The 20087-nt window shown below is 48.9% G+C and overlaps 1 protein-coding gene across 3 annotated transcripts; it reads left to right on the plus strand.

Moving 5' to 3' along the window:
• Nucleotides 1-745: 745 nt before the first annotated feature.
• On the plus strand, nucleotides 746-11703 carry SLC16A4 (solute carrier family 16 member 4). Of its 3 annotated transcripts, none has more exons than XM_068659578.1 (9): nucleotides 746-1072; nucleotides 1575-1684; nucleotides 2659-2791; nucleotides 3146-3289; nucleotides 3753-3914; nucleotides 4196-4744; nucleotides 5988-6199; nucleotides 6964-7057; nucleotides 7607-8384. In XM_068659578.1, the coding sequence occupies exons 1-9, from the start codon at nucleotides 1057-1059 to the stop codon at nucleotides 7726-7728; spliced, it is 1542 nt and encodes a 513-aa protein (XP_068515679.1). In that variant the 5' UTR covers nucleotides 746-1056; the 3' UTR covers nucleotides 7729-8384. The 3 variants fall into 3 exon arrangements, with proteins under 3 accessions (XP_068515679.1, XP_068515680.1, XP_068515678.1); XM_068659577.1 differs by lacking the exon at nucleotides 7607-8384 and adding an exon at nucleotides 11354-11703 and having other exon boundaries at nucleotides 753-1072; XM_068659579.1 differs by lacking the exons at nucleotides 3146-3289; nucleotides 7607-8384 and adding an exon at nucleotides 11354-11703 and having other exon boundaries at nucleotides 748-1072.
• Nucleotides 11704-20087: the final 8384 nt, after the last annotated feature.

A 20087-nucleotide genomic window follows, 5' to 3' on the forward strand; every position in this document is an offset into this window, starting at 1 on the left:
ACGAGCACAGAAGAGCACAGCAGCACTCGGTGCTCCCAGTAACGAGCCCTGGGACCACTGCACTCATTAACAGGGACCCAAATCTGCTCCCTGGCCACACGCAGCGTGGCTCAAGCCGAGGAGGCAGAGCGGTTCCTCCTGGACATCTGGAGCGCAGTCACTGCACCCAGTGCTGCCACTGCTGCCTCCTCCCCAGCACCCCCGGCCACAGTGACCTGCTGTGCTCTGAGCCCTTAAACCATGCACTGCAAACCCCCTCCTACTTCACTAAAATCCCAATGCACACATCACCAGCCCTGCTATAGTGAAGGCTTCTCCCCAGCCTCTCATTTACCCGTCCATCCAACCCTGTCTTTCTGTCCTGGGATCCTGCAGGGAGCTGGAGCGCTGCCTGCTCTGCCACGGCAGGGAAGGGACAGATCATGGTCAGGATCCGAAAGTGCCATCTTATTTTAGGAACATCCATCGGGGTGACAGGTCAGCCGAAATGGGGAGGATGAAGCACAGCGGCTGTGTTTGCTTGGAGTTTGTGCATATTTACAACAGAGGCATGGAGCCAACTCAAATGCACTCAGCTCCAGCTCCTGCCCTGATCCCACTGAGGAGCACCCTGGCTGTAAAACACGAAGTTTTCCAGGTTCTCTCCTATTTCTGGGGCCAAGGGCTGGGTGGCTGCCAGCCGCCCACGGCTTAGCTTCAGGCCACCATTGCCACCTACTGCTCCACTCCATGTCTAGCAGGACCCGGAGCCTTGCCTGGAGCAGGATCCTTGCAGGCTTTTCCTCCAGAGGCTCCATTTCCTCCAGGCAGGATTTCTGCTCAGTGAAAGCCCCGGCCAGGGAAGGGGAGGGACTCCTGGCCTGGAGGCAGTGCGGAGGAGGAAGGCTGCGTCCACAAAGTCCCAGTGCGAACGTCCTGCCTCGGTTGTCCTCACCGGAGACAGATGAAGGATTAGACTTGGGGGCAGCAGGTCCCAATGTGGGGATTTCATTTCTGGAGCAAAGGAAGAGACGATTTCGTCTTTGCAATCTGCTGTTTCAGGGAAGGTTTTCCAGCATGCAGCAGCAAGACGGTAAGGAACAGTTTCGGGTTTATCAACCCCACCACAGGAGGTGCAGCACAGGGGAGGCAATGGGAAGGAAGGGAGCAGAGAAAGGAGGGAAATGGACAGCTTCCCCTGAGAGCTCAAAGATTGGTAACAGACAGACAGCGAACCCCCAACGTCTGGCAAACCTGTGCTCTAAAGCCATAGAAGTGTGCTCTGAATCAGCAGGGAGGTGCTTGTCACTCGAAATCACTGAATATCGAGTAGCTTTAGCAATTTAGTAGGAAGGAGAAAGGAGGCTAAGCTGTTTGCAGCCAGTGATTACGTGCAACTAATATCCATTGGAAAAGAGCTTGGTAAAAGCTGCACCCATCCTCAAAAGCTTTCTCAAGTTGAACACAAAATGCTGCTTCCTCTTCAATGGGAAAGGACCAAGGGAGTTCAAGGGCAGCTGATGCTCTCAGGGAAGCATTTCACAGGTTAACTGCAAAAGCAAGGAGCTACTACACCCCAAAATTCTCATTTCCAGGGGAAAGGAAAGAGGAAAAGCTGGAGCCAGAGCCACCGGCAGCGACGGGAGACGCAAGCCGAGGCACAGGTGGAGGGTGGGCATGGGTAGCGGTGCTCCACTTCTTCCTGGTAAGCAGAGAACTCATCTAAAACCTTTGGAAGCTGGGGTCTGTGGAAAGTCTCAAGTCTGGTGCATGCAGGACAGGCTAATCCTGTCCGACTGATGGCAAAATAAGATAGGCAATCACTAAGGGACAGAAAGTGCTTTGCCACACTGCAGACAGGCAGACAGCGGTCCCTGCTTTGCTGCTGGCTGAGCAAAAAGCTCTTTCACCAAAGGCCCCAGTCACAAGGATAGATAACACATCCTCACTTCCCCCGAGCCGCCTCTGTCCCCACACTGGTTTTATAACTATGCAGGAGCCACGAAATCCCACCTGGAAAGCAGTGGTCCTGCACACCCCCATGCCATGTGCTTCAATACCAGCACCCAAGCCCAGGCGATCCCCCCCCCACCAGCAATAAAGAAAACCCCATCACACAGCTAGAAATGCCGGGACATGCAGGAAACCTTCCCCCCTTCCACCCCACTGCAGAGTGGATCTGGCAGGGTCCAGAGCTGCCAATCGTTAACCCCAGCCCCAGGAGGAGGGAGGCAGGACATCAAGGGCACCAACTGTCCTTTGCCCTGGGACAGGGCCAGCCTAGGAAATGGGGCTGGCAAACACCCACTCCTGCTCCACTCATCTCCCATCCTCTGCTGGCAATGTTTCATAGCACTGAGACCTGTTCATTATTATTATTATTATTTAATATTAAAAACACAATTTGAAAAGCAAAACACACTAGCAGAGTTAAGCTCTGGTGTTATTTTGCTTTTTCTTTGAAAAAGCCAGTTTTGCACAGGATTCGGGTGAGCTTAAAGCACAACGTGGCCACCACGAGTCCACCCTAACAATATTCCCCAACACCCACTGCACCCCTCCTCACAGTTTCTTTCTCCCAGAACACAACAAATTACCCAGAACAAGGGAGCACACAAAGCAGTAGGAAAGTAGCACCTGTCCCCTGCAGCACCGAACCTGCTTCTGATCTGAACTCAGGTCAATGTGCTCGTGATGGGAATGCTCAAGACCTTTGGCATTTTCTTCGTGGCTTTTCAAGAGGAGGTGGGGGGCTCCTCGGAGCAAGTCAGCTGGATCGGCTCCATCATGTCCTCGCTGCGGTTCCTGGGAGGTGAGCAACTCTGCAGCATCGGGTTGCTCTGATGGAAGGGGCACCGGGGTGCTCTGGGGGTGGCACCTCCATCCCCAGCCATGGGGTCACAGCACCTCGCTGTAGCTGCTTGGTTATAGAGGACACGAGCAAATCCTCACTCTTAGCAGCGTTATTAATATCTCCAATCAAACCAGCTGCTGAATAATTCATCAGAGCTGTGTTGTGCATCAAGAAACAGGTTAAGGGAATCTGGAAGTTCGGGGCTTCAATTCCGTCCTCTTCCCCCAGATTTCCAGGGTCCAAATTTCCAGGCCCTGCAGAGCATCAGCTGTCATTTTTGGGCACAAGAGCTCTGCCTCTTTTCCCTTGCAGCCCCGCTGGTGGCCGTGGTGTGCAGGAGGCTGGGTGAGCGGCCAACCTCCATCATTGGGGCCGGCTTGGTCAGTGGCGGCTGCCTGCTCAGCACGCAGGCCACCAGCGTCCCCTTCCTCTGCATCTCCATGGGACTCCTCCTGGGTGAGCTGCCTGCGGCGGACGGGCACACGGGGACCTTGCTACACACGAGCAGAAGCAGCTCATTTAAACCAGGCTGTGCCCCCACTGTCACCGGCCCCTTTACTGCCACCAGCCCCTTTCCATAAGATGTTGCATGACACCCCAAAGCTTTGTGCCATAAGATACCAATTCCAACATGTTAGACCACACTAACTTTGTTTTGTTTTCCCCTGGACCCAACATATGCCACAAATCCTGGCCTTTTAATCCCTTAGTGAAAATGCACAGCCTCAAAAACCCTGGTCACTAAACATGCCCGAAATCCTGCTCTCCACTGACAGCAACAGCAGCCAGTCCCCATTTTCATTTTCACTTTCACTGCAGGGAGAATAAGCTCAGGACAGCATGCCTCTGAATCCCCAGACCTCACGATACAAAGCAGCCACTTCTTGGCACTAACATCCCACTTCCACCCGTACCGCAGGCATGGGGTTCTGCTGCCTTTACCAGGCAGCAGCGGTGATGACGGCCAAGCGCTGCAGGAAGCGGCTGGCTTTCTCCAACGCCATCGCCCGCTCGGGAATGGGACTGACGTTCCTGATAGCACCCTTCACACAGCTTCTCATCGATTCCTATGGCTGGCAAGGTGAGCACATCTCCCAATTTCCACATTCCTTGGGGTGAAGAAGGCACCTGAGGCTCTTTTTAAAAACTAAAATTGGATGCACCAACCCTCCTCCCCAGATTCTGTTTTCTTTTTGCATGCATCAGAAAGAAAGGGACTTCCAGCCCAAAAGCCAGAATAGCGGCTCTGGCAAGGCACCTTTACCTCTTTACATCTTTCTCCATATCCAACATGGATTACATCCTATCTAAAAATAGATCTAAAAAAAAAAAAAAAAAAAGGCATCTTTTGTCTTTGCTTAGGTACTCTCCTGATTTTTGGAGGCATCATGCTAAACCTCGTGCCTTCCAGCATGCTGCTGCGTCCCATCAGCACCCAGCTGCCTCAACACTCCTCTGCTAAAAGCCATGACAGTGAGTCTTCAGTGCCAAAAAAAGATTCAGAAACCCTTGCTAGACACCTGGATGAAGCCCCTGGCACGGGAGTGCAGCTCGGCCACACACAGGACCTGCCCACCACAGAGCAACCCACGGCACGCTGCAGTGGAAATATCTCTGGGCCGGCAATTGCGGAGGCGTCGGAAGGGCTGGAGAAAGCCCCTGCAGACCACAGCTCCCCAGAAATAGCCAGAGAGGACAAGAGTAGCTGTAAACCCCTCCCAGTGACCGAAGAAGAAAATCCACAGCCTCTCCTCGACTTTTCCCCTTTGAAGGATCCCCTCTTCTGCATTTTTACATGGTCTTTTTTGTTCAGCCACTTGGCCTACTTCGTGCCCATCTTCCACCTGGTAGCAAGAGCCAGGACGCTGGGCATAAGCAGCATGGATGCTTCTTACCTCATTTCAGTGGCTGGTAAGCAAAAGAATCTTTTAAACACATTTATAATTACAACGATGCCAAAATAGGAAAGAAATACAACACAAATCTTGCCAAGAAATAGTCCCAAATGTGTTCTAGAATAAATCTTCATGAAAGAGCTTGAGCTCACAGCCCTTACCCCCCATTCTGTATATATAGTGTCGCCTTCTGTACAAGTACAAAGTTGCTCTCACATGGTGGGTGGTTCTCTCAACCTAAGCCAGATGATCACCCATCCCTTCTGCAATGAACAAACACAAGTTTCAAATTGCATAGGTGCTAGCAGTCCTCCCAAGCCTTCCCACAAATCTCCCTGCTTTGCTTAAACCCACAGAAATCCGGATCCTCTAGTCTGACCCAGGAATGTATGCAGAGAGAAATACGGTATTAGGAGAGAAAAACAACAAAAACACACTAATAATTTGCATCTAGCCATTTGGATTTGGCATATTCACCTGAAAGGGGGGAAAAAAAATACCACCCGCCCCCAAAAATAACAACATAAAGAAGGCATTACAATGAAGTCACATCAGGTTTAAAAAAGTGGCTCCATTCTCAGTCATGATAAAATATTTTATTATACAAAAATAAATTTGTCTTCTACAATGCTGTATAACATTTAGAAATTATGCATGCTGTGGAAGTGTCTAGAAAGAGATCACAGCCATTCATCTGACATTTTGAATTAAGAGTAGGAGGGTCACCAAGACAGAGCTGACAGTTACAAGTCCTTTCACCTTTAGTTTATAAAAAGGCATCTGGAAACGTTAAATCAAGTATGAAAGGTTTGCTGATCCTTTTTAAAAAAAAAAAAAGCTGGGCTTTTGTCCTTTTTTGCTTCTTAAAAAAAAAACACACACAAACGCTTCTCAGTAGTCTGCTTTTTCTTCATCTTGAAAAAGATCAAGTGACAAACCTTTCTTTCCTATTTTTACTGAAGGCACTTCAGAGTTTTCTGTTGAGTGCACAGCCCTTAATTGAATTTCTACATACCACTTTTGTGCACCCACAGGCAATGAAGGCACCAAGGTAAAGAAAAAAGCATGAATTTTACAACAGCCTAAAAATGCCTTCCTGCAGCTTCTTGGCATTGCAGCCCTTTGTGGCCACATCCTTAAAGCAAGTGGCAGGCGGAATGCATTTCACAGCTCTTCACAAAATAGGGAAAAAAATGTAAAAAAAAAAAAAAAAAAAAAAAAAAATCTTCTTTGAGGCTCGATGACCTCCTTTTCCCCAGGCATCACAGAGACAGTCAGCCAACTTCTCTCGGGGTGGATCGCCGACCAGAACTGGACCAAGAAGTACCACTACCACGCAGCTTACCTGGTGCTCTGCGGCATCACCAACCTTCTCTGCCCTCTGGCCACCACGTTCCCGCTGCTCATGACCTACGCTGTGGCCTTTGCCATTTTCTGTGGTGGATTCCTGGCTCTGGTGCTCCCCGTGCTGGTGAGGATATTTCTTTAAATAATGATAAATAATAATAATACACAGTATTTCCAGCAATATTCCACAAAATCCTTAACAACCTTTTCCTAAAGCTAAAGTGCCCTGGGCTGTTGCAGACTTGCATCAGAGGGGTCTCCCCTCCAGACCCCCCAGTTTGAGCCCCTCGAGAGCCCCAGTCTCCGCCCCAGTCTCCCCCCCAGCTGGCTGACTGGCATGCACAGCCCAGGTGCAACAAAAGCACCCAGAGTCTGCTGCAGATTGTCAGTGATTTGACTCAGCTAATTGCTTCCCACATCCTCCTTTCTAAAGGAGATGGCTCCAGCTCCTGGGAACCAGAATGAATCCATTCATTTACAAGCACTCAGGCAAAACCAGAGCGTTGTGAATATCTGGTCCCAACCCCTGAATTATCTGTAACACACAGACCAGTTACAGCAGGATCTGGATAGGGAAACAATATTACAATCTGGGATTTCCTCCCGGGATGGAATGCAGTCAGATTTTACACCAGCCTCCTCAAAGCCTCAGCAGCATCACCAGTTTCAGGAGCTGCCCGAACAGCGAGATGAGAGCCATGCACCTTGCATCCCTGTAATTTCAGCACCGACCTTAAGGAGGCGAGCGGATTCAAGGCTAAATCACATGTGCAAAGTCCTCCCCAAACATTACAGCAGCTGGAAAGGAAACTCCCGAGAAAAGGTGCTTTGTGCCTTGTTCATTCACATGAACCCTACCGATAATTACTGATTTGGTTTTACAATCAGGTCGATCTTGTTGGTGTGCCAAAACTCCACAGCTACTTGGGATTTGCTTCCTTCTTTGCTGGGATAGCAGCCATCGGTGGACCTCCTCTAGCAGGTAACTCATGCATTACATACCATATATACCCACCACAGATATCCACCAATTAAGTGTACTTCTGGTTCACTCGCCTACCCGTAAGCATCCACAGAAGGTCTTTCTGTCCAAGTAGAAAAAAGCATATTTAAGAACATTATCTTTACACACAGGCAATATTTTTGCTCATGAATTTGCAAAGCCCAACCAGCAGTCTAACAGCTGCATGGGAAAAAGGATGCTGGCCTCCAACCCCTCCCTCCCCCCCTTTATAAGCCTGACCACAGCAGATCAATGGTGACCACACTACCACAGATTTTACCACCAAGGACGCATTATTAATACTGAGCTAGAAACAGAGGGATAGGAGGGAAGACTTCTTCTGTGAAGACAGCTTGATAAAGGCAAGGCTCGAACAGACTCAGCAGCAGCCCCGCCAAGCCGAGGCACTGAAATGCACAGCGAAGCCCCAGTAATCTGTTTTGAAAAAGATTACACTACTTAGCCATGAGAGCTCCTGGGCCCAAAGATAAGGAGGATGAAAAGCCTTTCCTCTTCTCTCTCTGCCAGGAAACCAAGACAGTTTTGAGTATCTGGCAGATTTCAAGCACTCAGAAATGAGCTTCTGTTCACAAGAGGGGCTCATTCTCTTCCACACATCCAGGCCAGGACAAAACTCATCCTTTCCCTGACCCTTAGTCACACCTCATATCCAGAACGAAGATCTCAGCTGTTCCTACAATGAAAGTGAACAGAAAAAGCTGCAAGGTCAAACACTGGTGTGAACGATGTCCCACGACTCAGCTAGCAGATGTGCCCTGGACTCAGACTAAAACCTGGCAAACCGTTCTTCCTCTGCTGTTCCCTGCCCCGCGCTGGCAGCTGCCCCACGCCTGCAGGCACATTTGGCTCCAAACTGCCAAGTATTCTGAAATACCACCTCCGTGCTGCAAAGTTTTAGCAAGCCTGCTGTACTGCAGGCATGAGAAAGATTGATTTCCCTAATCAATATTTCTAGGTTGGCCAAAATCTGTGTATGGATGCAATTTCAAGCAAGTTAAGTACTTCATTGACAGTGTGCTTTACACTGTCACAGTGATACATAGCCTATACTGGGGAAGATCTCTTCTGCTGATACAAGATGTATGTCCACCACAAAGCAATACCTGTAAAACCATCTGAGTAAATTCTCTGACAGTACAAGAAGAAATAAGTTGGCTATCCTTTATCCATGCATCATACACGCTAACACAGCAGCTACACTTTGATCTGCTTCCAATGTATTTTTGCTAATTGGAAACCTTCTGCATTCTGAAGATGCTAACCACTCACTGCAAGAACATGTCTGGATTTTGTAAAGCAAGCAGGTTTCTTGCAAAAGGCCTTGCACAGAAATCAGTCTTCTTAATACAGATGGGATAAATAAAGGCCAAACAAAGCCAAGAAACAAAACTCTTGCTGATCCGTCTCAATGTAAGCAGAGCAAGAGGGAAATGATTCAGAGATCAGGATCTAGGTTTGTGATACAAGATAATTCTCAGTTTTCTGCAATTTTCTCTTCCAATTCTTTTTCTTCTGCAATTTTCTTCTTCCAACACAGCTGTATTAAGCATGAATACTGAATGGGACTAGAAACTACTGATTAAGTTTCCAAAAGCAGCTGCTCCTTGCAGAATACAGGATGGGATTTAAATGCTATGTAAGATCTTGGGGTTTAGTGTCTTTGCTGCCGACTTTCCTAAAACTTTGACTTCAGAAGTACAATTTTTAAAATTTTATGAAGACAAATTTTTATAGTGAAACCCAAGACATAATATTAACACACGCATTAAAAAACACTTATTTTGCACAGTAGAGCAAAGCCTAATCACAATGCAACGAAAAGGTGACTTACCTGCAAATCTGTTTAACTTAAAGCCCTTGAGTCTGGAGGCAGCCAGCCCGACTGAAAGCCCAGGGCGAGAAGCCTGACAGCTTGCTCACAGCTGTTTGCCTGCCAGCACTGTTGGACGATCCTGCCCTTCTGAAAAGCAAAACCAAAGTGGAACAAGACAAAACAAACATTATTTTGGCAAGCCACAATCAAGCTAAGGAGGGAGAGTGTATTTTACTTCCATAAACAGGACAAATCAGTAACTCATGCTGCAAAAGGAAAAAAACAAACAAACTGCATAATCCAGGATTATAGAATAGAATCCAGCAGCCAGCACACAAAAACTCCAGCCCCAACACACGTGTGCAGTGAAGGGGGAGAGGAAGGAATCATTTGAAAGCTGCATTGGCACATACATTTAGATGCTCTCACCTAAATTCTGCCTGTCTCTTCACGCTAGATATTGCTGCTAGGACATCTGTAATAAACAAAACCCAGAGGTGCCAGATCCCTCCGCTGATCACAGAGCAGTGGTGCAATTTCAACAACCCACACACAGTTCACAGCAGAAGCATGTGCAGCGCTTGTTTGCACTGTACCACTTTACATGCCAGGGATTTACCAGCATTGCTTGCAAAACTGCTGCTCTGTTAGACTTTGCAGACCATTGGCTTCTAATTCTGCTCTCTGCAGCAGGAATTTGCTTTTATTTTTTGCTCAGGGAGCTTTGAAGGCTGGGACGTCTGGTGGTGAAGGCTTCACCATCGCTGCTCTGCCAGCCAGGAGGCTATGCTCGTGCTTCAGCACTAGCTTGAGCTTATATAAAAAAAAAATAAATAAATAAAATAAAATCCCACATTTATAAATATCCAGAAGGCAATTTTAAAAAATAATAGAAATACTCAGAGCTCCACGACTAGAGCACTCTGTCCTGGACACCTACATCTTACAAATGACTACATTAGCATCCCTTGTCCACATCTCACAGACTTTCAAGCAGGAAAAATTGATCCCACCTCTCAAAATAAACAACCCTGCACAACATCCAGGGCCCTGGAGCGGGACCCCAGAAGCAGGACTTGCATCACCATGTCCTACACCACAGGGTCCCCTTCTGACAGACAGAACCGTCATAGAATGGCCAAGGTTGGAAGCGACCTCTGAAGATCATCCAGTCCAACCATGATGAGTTCTTGGCTCTGCCTTCTGGCCAAGGCACATGCAGGGCTCAAACAATATCCCTGAGAAAAAAACAGTGCTGAAACCTCACAGCATAAGCATGGGACAATAGAAAACAAATGCTTCTGGCAAGCCCACAGGGAAGCAGCAGTAGAGCAAAGCAGCAAGAGCCTTTCCCCCGTTCTACAGAACGCCATGGCCGTACAAATCTGCAGGAAGGAAACGTCAGCACCTCTTGCCAGTCACACAGCCACATCCCAAGCAGCATCACTCCCTTTCCCACTGAGTGCTGGGGTGCTCACGGGTACAGCAGGAACAGTGCCCCAGTGCGAAGCCAGGATCTCTTGGGACAACGTTGCTGTTTCCACTCCTTTCCAGTTTTAAGAATCCCAGACTCAGACCCAGATCTAACACCGGTGTAAATTGTGTAAACCCGTGGATGTCAGGGAGGAATTCTGATGTACACCAGTAGCAGATCTAGCTCAGCTGGTCACTCTGCTGCTAACCCACCTTGTGCATCCATATGCTAGATTTGGGAGTACGTTATAGAATTTATTACACACAGTAGCAACTCCTATTGCTTTGTATATTTTAGATGCAAACAGAGGAATTATGCACATTTAAATTGAATGTCCAGATACTAGATGATATGATGTAACCAAACAAAACGCTTAAAGGCCATTTTTAAAAGGCAGTCTGCCCCCTTGCAGATACCTGAGTCTCTACTGAATGTAGGTTTTCCTTTGAAGTGCCAGCAAAGCTACCTTTAAGCAAGTTCACTCCCTGCTCTTAGTCTGGGATCTTTCATATTAGACAGGTTGTGTTAAATTGGGTCTGCTCACAAGGCAGCAGGTCTGGGGAATCCAGAGACTGCAGCGCAGACATTGCAAAGGAGTCATCTCATTACCAGTGAGACCTAATGTCTGCTGCAGCAGCTGCTACTTGCCCACTTACTGAAACAGGAAGAAGTTGGGAATTTAAATTCCATCAGATTAAAATCAACTTCCACTACAAGGGTCCAGCAACATCAGCCCCAGGAAGAACATCCTACATGTTTGCCACTTACACCTATCACAACTCTCCTACCTGATCAGGCACCAGCTGTCCGTGCTGCACAGCCACGGGCACGCAGAGTTAAGGTAACCTAAAGAAAATATCGGAGGCATTCTGAAATGAGAACACACGTCCTTCACTTCCCGCACACCTCACAAAAGATTTTCAGTGAGAAAATCCAACAGCTTTAGTAACGATCTTTCCTCCTGCAGGGTGGCTGTATGACTACACGCAGACCTATGCCTGCTCTTTCCTCTTTGCTGGAGCCTGTGCTCTCATCTCGCCCATGTCCTTCTTCTTTGAGCCACTGGCCCAGAAGTGGAAGCTAAAGGAAGCCAACCCGAGCAACATCCCCACGCTGGCATGAAGCTTTAAAGCAGTGGAAGCTTTGAAGAACCAGCCTCATTGCACCAGCAACCAGATGCGACAGCCAGCACAGACCTTCTGCACCTGAAGCTACTGCCGGCAGGAAAATCAAACCAGGGACTTTCAGATGTCAGATTCACCATTAGCATTACTAGATGTTTCTGGTCCATGTGTGATTAAAGCCACCTGAGAACCACGTAGGGTAACGCACTGTTTGACAGGAAGGAACGCAGCTGACAGCCAGGGGGACACAGGGGCTCTGCCAGCTCCCAGCTGGGGACAAGGGGCCCAGCAGCCCCCGGCCCCACCAGTCTCTGCCCAGCACAAAGCTGCCTCACCTCTGGGACATAGCGGCCAGGAGCTCCCGAGTGCCAAAGCACAGGGGGAGGTTTCAGCTTATTTACTGAAATATGACTAATTAGCAATGGGGAGGGATGCAGGACCCAGACTGGTACAAGAGATAAGGTTTTAACTTCCAACAGGATGAGAAAAACAGCTGGGCATAGAATATCCTGAGTTGAAAGGGACCCATAAGGATCATCGAGTCCATCTCCTGGCCCCACACAGGTCTACCCAAAAATTCAGACCCTGTGACTAAGCACACAGTCCAAATGCTTCTTAAACTCTTAAACTCTGACAGGCTTGGTGACGTGACTACATCCCTGGGGAGCCTGTTCCAGTGCACGACAACCCTCTCAGTGAAGAACCTCTTCCTGATGCCAGCCCGAACCTCCCCTGCCTCAGCTTGACACCATTCCCGTGGGTCCTATCGCTGCTCACTAAAGAGAATAGATTGGCATCTGCCCCTCCACTCCTCCTCATGAGGAAGCTGTAGACCACGATGAGATCTCCCCTCAGTCTCCTCTTTCCCAGGCTGAACAGGCCGAGTGACCTCAGCCGCCCCTCATACGCCTCCCCCTGTGGGGCCTTCACCATCTTGGTAGCCCTATTATCCCTACTTTATTAGGCTTTGTGAAAGGAATTTGGTTGGAGAGCTTGGAAAAGCTCAAAGGCCATAGCCTAAACAAACTCTAGTATGGCATTGGCTGTCACGGCAGAGGATGTGGAACCAAAACCTACAGCAGGGCAAACTTCCAGCCCCACAGCCATTTGTCAGGCCTCGCCCCCACTTTCCCCAGCACAGCACCCGGAGCCTCGCTGGGGGGCTCAGCAAGCCCATGCTCCTCCAGCACCCTACAGCTTTCATTTGGATGGGCACAGTGCAGCTGTCCTGCCTTTCTAGCTGCTATTGAGGCTGCAAATTTTTGTGTTACTACCTTTAAAATTATTATGTAGAGCTGGGATATCACAGGGGTTTTACATGGCCACCAACTCAGCCGCTACAGTGATCCTTCCCCACTCGCCCCCTTTTCTTTTATAGCATCAAGAGTTATTCCCTTATAGAAGCATTCCTTTAAACTGCCCAATGGGTTATTTCAAGCACAAAATTAAGCAGTCTATGTTTAATAAAAAGCTGCACAACTTTACAGCTGTATTAAGCAGCTAAGACATTGCTGCAGGCACAACAGCTCACTTGCAGATGATGGGCCATATTCAGCAGTTACACAACTGAACAAAGCCAAAAAAAAACCACGCATACTGAAATAAGAGAAATATTTTAGCCCTGAATTTGCACTCAGTGGGGAATATCAGTGGTATAAAATGCCTGTTTACTCATAGATCTGCCTGTTCACAGCTTCCTCCAATTCCTGCAGAAATCCACAGGCAGCAAATGCTTCAAAAATTGTCCTTTCACATCCAAACCACAGCATCAAATACAGCACATGATCCACCTGTACCAGCTTATGCTTAGATTCGCAAGAGGACCTTGCGTGTCATTTGCTGAGCAACCAGGGCTTAAGGATAAAAAAGGACTATTTGGGGCGTTTAAGGCACTGGGGCTTGAAGAGAGGCAAGCGGATCCCATGTAATTTGTCTCAAGCCAGTCCTGCACTGCACATTGAGCTAAGACCTTTAGCAGGGATGAAGCTTTCACTTGCAAATTTAAGTTTTCACCTCTTGAAATATTCATGCTCCTACTGAACAAATTAAAGACTACTGGTTTTGTTGCTGTAATAGAAACTGTTCAGGCTTTACTGGCTTATGCTTGGCTTCAGGTTTCCAAACTCAAGAGCTTCAAAAATTCCTCTCCTTCTGCATCTCTAATGCACATTTAAGCTCACTAGTGCTTTTTGCTATCCAACAGTGCAAGGTCCAGAGACCGAGGCAAGGTGCAGACAAAGAAGAGCTGACACATCACAACCTCACCCTGCTGCACTGATCCCACCCTGCCTGATTTATAGTACCTGTCCTCACGCTCTAAGTTCTTCGCCCCTTTCCCTGAATAAACCCACTCTGCTGAACACCGCCTCTCATTTCCACACAAGCACTGCTGTTTTCAGCTCTTTTGCTACCAAGAACCAACCTGCAGGATGCGGTGGGCAAACCTCATCCCATCTGCTCCAACCTACCTCCCCAGCCTCCAGGATTTTGAGGAGAGTCCACTGTCCCCCTTGCTCGTGCTCGCCATCAGAGTAGCACAGGCCACTACTTCCTTACCCTTATATAAGAAAATTTAGGGTCTCCAACATCCTTGTTCCCCCATCTCCTTTTGCAGACAGCTCAGGAGTCCCCATTTCCTGCAGCATCCTACCCCACACACGGGCACCACCAGCCTTTATGTGCCGCAGAAATAACTTTGCATGGACAAGGTACCTTTCTCAAGCCCAAATCACCTCCTCTTATCTGTCCAAAAAGGTCAAGGAGAAGAAATCCCTGCTGTGAGAAGCTGCTCACAGCTGCCCTGCACACCGTCCTACCATCAGCCAGGGTGGTAGGAGAAGTCTTCAAGCCGCCGCCTTTGCAGCTCAGCAGGCTCAGGATAACCTCTGCTGGTCACATCCACTCCTCTCCTCTTGTACCTTTTGCTGAGAAGGCAAACACAAAACAGATGTCTTAGTTTTCCTCGCAACACTGACAACCAAAGCCATTTATTTACTCGCAAAGAACGCACAACACATACATTAGAGAAACAAACAGCAACAACAATGGGAACATCTGCCCGAAGGAAGATTTTCCATCCCATTGAAGTCATCTTGCAAATAATTTCATAAAGACAGTTTTGCATAGTAAACAGCATCACACGTTGGTCGGATAAATGCTGAAGTAGGGTTTGCTGGGACACAAACAAGTTCAAAAGAAATCTAGCTGTAATCTCTTAGGCTGATAGTAAATCCCCCTCATTCCTGCTCCCTTAGTCAACTGCAGAATATAAGGTGGAGAAAACAAGCAGTGTTGACTTAACATGATCGTCAGCATGGACAGGGCTTTGCTCAGCACATGGTGCCCTCCTGGTTCTACCCAGTCTCAAGTCCCACACGCTTCACAGTGCCTCTCAAGCATCATCTCTGCCCTTGCCCTGTAGTGCTCATTGCTACCAAGCCACTAGGGATCTTTCTCATGAAGTAATTTAACCCGTAAAACAAATAAAACATCCTCAAGAAACCCAGCGCTTGTAGTCACTGGGTATAGCATCCGCCTGTCCCAAGCTCATCTTTCACACATGTGGTGCCCATGGGTCACTCACCACGGTGGGCTGTGCCCCACTTCCACCTGGATGACAAAGCAGGTTTGGAAGCACATCAGCAAAGAGCCCTTGGTTTGAAAACCTCCCTAAAATTCACACCAGGAGAACAGTGCAGAGAAACCAGATGGTAGAGATCTTGCAAAAGATGGAACAAAGCTTGTTACTGATGCAGCAGAGCAATAAAAGCTTTTACACAAAGCCTAATGAAACAGCCTCCAGTTTTCACCACATCTCAACAGAAACCTGGTGCAACATCCCTGATCGCCTTTGAAAAAAAAAATCTACTTTATTTAGATAAAAAGTCTTCTAAGTAATGGCAGACAGGGAACTGTTCGCCTGCTTCCTGATTAATTTTAGCACCATAAAAATGAAGAAAGAGGGGGGGAACCAAACACAGGCTCAGCTTCTCCAGTGGGAAATCGCAGCACCTGCTGCTGTCACTACAAATCAGCTCCTGCTGGGATGTTGAGAAATGCACAACTGAGACCCAAAGAGCTTGGCTACAAGGCTGCAATCCTTCCAGGGAGCTAAAGTGGCGAAAAATGCTTTTCCATCATTGTTCACATTCTGCGATTTACTCCCACGTATAACCCCGTACTGCAGCAGCTCTGGCCAAAAGGGAGCGAGGAGCAGCAGGAGCTGGGCCAGGCATCCCTCAGGAGGGATCAGGCAGCACCTGGCAGACCTGAAACCCACATCAATGGACTTTGCAGAAGCCAAGGTAAAACGCTGGTTTAGATGGGATTTATCAGCTCTTGCTCTAAAAACTAAGGATGGCAGTGCAATTGGAGATCGTATCAAAAAGCATACATACTGTGTAAGTCCTCAACTCATATTGCAATTTTTATACAAAGGCACACTCAGTGTATGCTTTCTAGGGCCCTGGCTATCAGCTGTAGCCTCCTCTTGATGGTTGTGCGTTGGTGGAGGCCTCTTCTGCATCATCAAAAGGCAGGGCAAAGATTTAAAAACTCAGCTTTAGCCATTCCTCACTGTACAAGCAAGCCTCTCCTGTCTTGCCCCCAACATGCTCAGCCTGTCTTAACAAAGATCTGTGATAACCAAGCCGGGGACTTCCCCACCGCTGCTCTCAGATGCTGCCAACTGATAAACCCAGGCACTGAACACGGAAACCCGATGCCGATCTTTATTGCGTAAAAAGCAACAATCTTTATCTCGGAATAAAACGCGCTCCACAGGCTGGGCTCGGTCATTTCCATCCCTTCCCTCACGTGCACAAGGTGAACTTTGAGACCAGGCCAAGAAGCTGCAAGCCTCCGGGAGGCGCGAGCAGGTCGGGACGCCTGGGTTCAGCCCTAGCACCTGCAGCTGGCTGCCCTGCGCACAAAGCCACACCAGGGCTACTGCCTGCAGCAGGACCGTGAGAAGCACTGCCTTTGCAGGACGCTCATTAACTATGAGAGAAGTGAGGCCTGCTTAATTCAGGGACAGTTTAAAGAACAAGAATGTTCGCTCGTAGCTCCGTGAGCCTTTTTGGGTGGCGATACCCAGCACATCCACAGCCAGGCGTGCTCCAGCTCACGGCACTGCTGAGGTCTCTGCTTTTACCTTAAGCCACAGGGACAAAGCGGAGAGCAGTCTAAAATAGCTCGGTAAGGATATGACAACACAGCCTTCCAGCAACAGGAAACAAGGCTGTTCTTCCTTCACCCGCTTGTTTGGCAGATACCGCATGCGGTTTCTGCTGTTTACTCGCCCTTACATACGCTGATAACAGGCACGCTCGGCTCCTTCAGTGCTCGCTTCCCTCCTGCCCACAGCACACCCCGTGTTGCAGCCCCTCCAGCACTGCTCTGGTGATGCAGGCTGCCACTGTGTGGAAATTCAGCACAGCCTGAGCTTGGAAATTTTACTTCCAGCCACATGAAAGCCACCCTTGGAGGTGAGCTGCTTTGTTTTTTTGTTTTTAAAAACATCTTTAAAGGTAGTACAGCTACTTTCACTGAAGCTGATGGGAATTTATCAGCTACCGTAACGGGGAAAAAAAAAAAAAAAAAATGTTTGAAAATACAGACATCTTATCTAAAGCTAAAATAAGTTTAAAGACGGAGCCTCACTGAAAAGCTTTCAAGCCTGCAGCAACCGCAGAAGATGAGGAATTCATGTTCAAGCCCATGGGCAATTTCAGAAGCAATTCATAGGTCAAAGTCCCTATTTCCAAAGCAACGCAGACTTTGCCTTCTAAGTCACCTCTGAGCTTTTGAGCACTTTCCCCTATAGATGTATCTCATATGGGCAAGATAGGGCCAGGGAGGTGTCTGCACAACCTTCCAGTGACCCCATCGCTCCAACAGCTCCATCCCCATGTCCTCAAGCCTTTAGCCAAGTAAGGGAAGGGAACTATGGAGGAGGAAACAAAGTCAAGGAGGAAGAGAAAAGGCATTTGTTATCAGCTCCCTGACAGCCGGGAACACGTCACGCCAATTCGGTTTGAATCATGCCTTAGTGCAAGAGAAAGGGAGACAGGCTGGCAGACACAAGGAGCGAGGTCTCTCGTTCACCCAGCCAAGGGAAGCAGCACAAGGGACGGTGACGTCCCCTTCCTCACCATGCCCAGGCTGTTCAGCTCACCCCGCACCAACACTGCCTAAGGTGAGGACCACGAGCAGCTCCCAGGCAGTGCAGCTCCACCACAAGCACCCCCTGGGCACTGCTGCTCCACCAGCCCCCAGAGCTCCCCAACAGCCTTTGGGAAGCTCAGCCAAGTGAAACGCAGGCTCCCTAACCAGCAAGCCTCCCGCACCCACGGGCAGTCCCGAGGCACGCTGCAGTTTGGGATTTTGCAGGCCTGAAAGGTGGTGCTTTCATAGGAACAGATACACATTTAAGTACCCTGATGCTCGCTTGCTACAAATTGCAGGCGTTACGGGAAAGCTGCCAGCTCAGGGCAGCACACAGGGCTCTGGCTGAAGCCGTACACACTGCTAAGAGTCAGCCCTATTGCTGTGTCTGGGGACAGGAAATACTGGAGGTGGCTCCAAACCTACAGACTGACCTTCCAATCCGATTGCAGAACTAGGTATGAAGGTCAAGGCAGGGAAGAAAGCAGCTGAAATACCTGGCACCCACAATTAACCTGTGGCTTACCGGCAGAGCCACAGCAGCCGCGCACGGTCCCTCGCACGCTGTCCCGACCTGGGATAACGGTGGGATGACGTGCGACAGCCCCATGCCAACACGGGCACAGCCGGGAGCTCAGCAGAGAGGCGGCCGCAGCACCACCACCCCATCACTGCACCCACGTTTAATTAACGCATCCATCACTGGTGGAAGATACAAAGGGCTGTTAAAAGACATTGTCATAAATGTCAGTGCCGCCCCGTCCTCAGCCTCTGCTCCTCCTGCAGGCACCAGCAGCGCGCAGCCCCACAGGGCAGACCCCGCACCCCGTCACACAGGGGGACACAGACAAACCTCCAGCAGCTTACCCTGCCCTAAGAGTTTACCTCACCCAGCTCTCAAGCTGGCTATAATTACAGACAGGCCCACAGCTAACCGACAATAAAAGGAGGAGATACAATAGGAATCACAAAGCCATCTGCCCAAGGTGCTTTCCACTCCTTTCCCTCGCCTTTCCGCGGGCGACTCGCCCAGTCAGCTCGCCCCGACGTGGGACACGTGGCAGAAGTATATCCTCAAGGAGCATTTTGCTATTTTACAGCAAACCAGTAGCATGAGGCGAACATAAGCTTGTTATTAGCTAAGAGCAGAATCTGGGCCATCTGATGTTTAAAACTTCCTTCTTAATTCAGCTGCGGCTGGTAAAAGCGCAATTCTGAAGAAATGTGTGAATTCAAATCACCGGTTCCCCATCTAAGCCACCACTTTCTACTGCAGTGCAGTTAATTAAATGGTTCTCTTTACAAATCCACTTTCCCCAGATTGCTTGCCTGAAGTCTCATTAGCCAAATTAATATGATGCATATAGAGCACTTAACCCTTCAGAGGGCCCAGCTTTAACAAAAGCACAGGTTTTCCTGGAGCCGAAGCATTCCTCTAACCAATTCAGCAGGCAGATCCAGCACACAGAAACCAACCTGGTGTTACAGAACAGCCGCAGGAGAATCACCCTACACCACATCCCACAGTACCTCCGAGTCTCCAGAATAACCACGTAACACGAAGGAGACTGCACCAAGCCCTCAGTTCAGTAACGGAGGAGTCTGAGTCAGAGCCACAGAACCCTCCTGGAGCAGCCGCCACCGGCCCTGCCTGCTGGGGCCAAAGCACATCCAAGAGGTGGGAGCACGCCCAACCCCGAAACACACGCCTGGCTGCCCAAGCAGACGGCCAGCTTCTGAGAAGCATCTCCTTTACTTGGGTTATGCTAACAGATCGCTCTTCTCCTGGTGGCATCAACCAGCAGCCAAGTTGAAGCCAGAGAGGCTCAAGAAGCCTCCAGTCACTGCTGCGGGCCCTGCACCTTCCGTACAACGCTTTGAGTTATCACAGATTCAGAGGTCACATTTCAACAGAACATGAAATACATTGCAAAAACATCAACTTCAACTACAAACACCAGCTTCTGGAAGAAAATCCCATCTCAGAAGTCTCCCCTCATCACCAGCAATATCTAAAAACGCTCTCATTTGCAATAAACAGCTTCATTTAAATGCTTATACCAGCATCCCATAAACACATACATAGCTTTGCCTAAGCATCGCTTGGCTTTCCACATCAACATCCACAGATTACAGATAGTGCTTGGTTACAAGTCAGTGTTAATTCAGCAGTTCATCAAGTTAAAATAGCAGCTCCAGCTCTCCACACCAAAGTCCTGCAGCTCCACTCCCAAGGCACCTTGCCCCATGGGTGAGGAAACCTTGTGGTCACCAACAGGAACCCCAAAGCCAACACAGAACGCACATCGAAGAGTTTGATCCGGCGCTACCATCCCCAGCATGGATGGGAGCGGCACGCTGACCGAAGCAAACACACATTAGTAAAAGTTAGTAGGCACTCAAGGCTGGAGA

Source organism: Anas acuta, chromosome 24 (assembly GCF_963932015.1).
Source record: "Anas acuta chromosome 24, bAnaAcu1.1, whole genome shotgun sequence".
Taxonomy (NCBI): domain Eukaryota; kingdom Metazoa; phylum Chordata; class Aves; order Anseriformes; family Anatidae; genus Anas; species Anas acuta.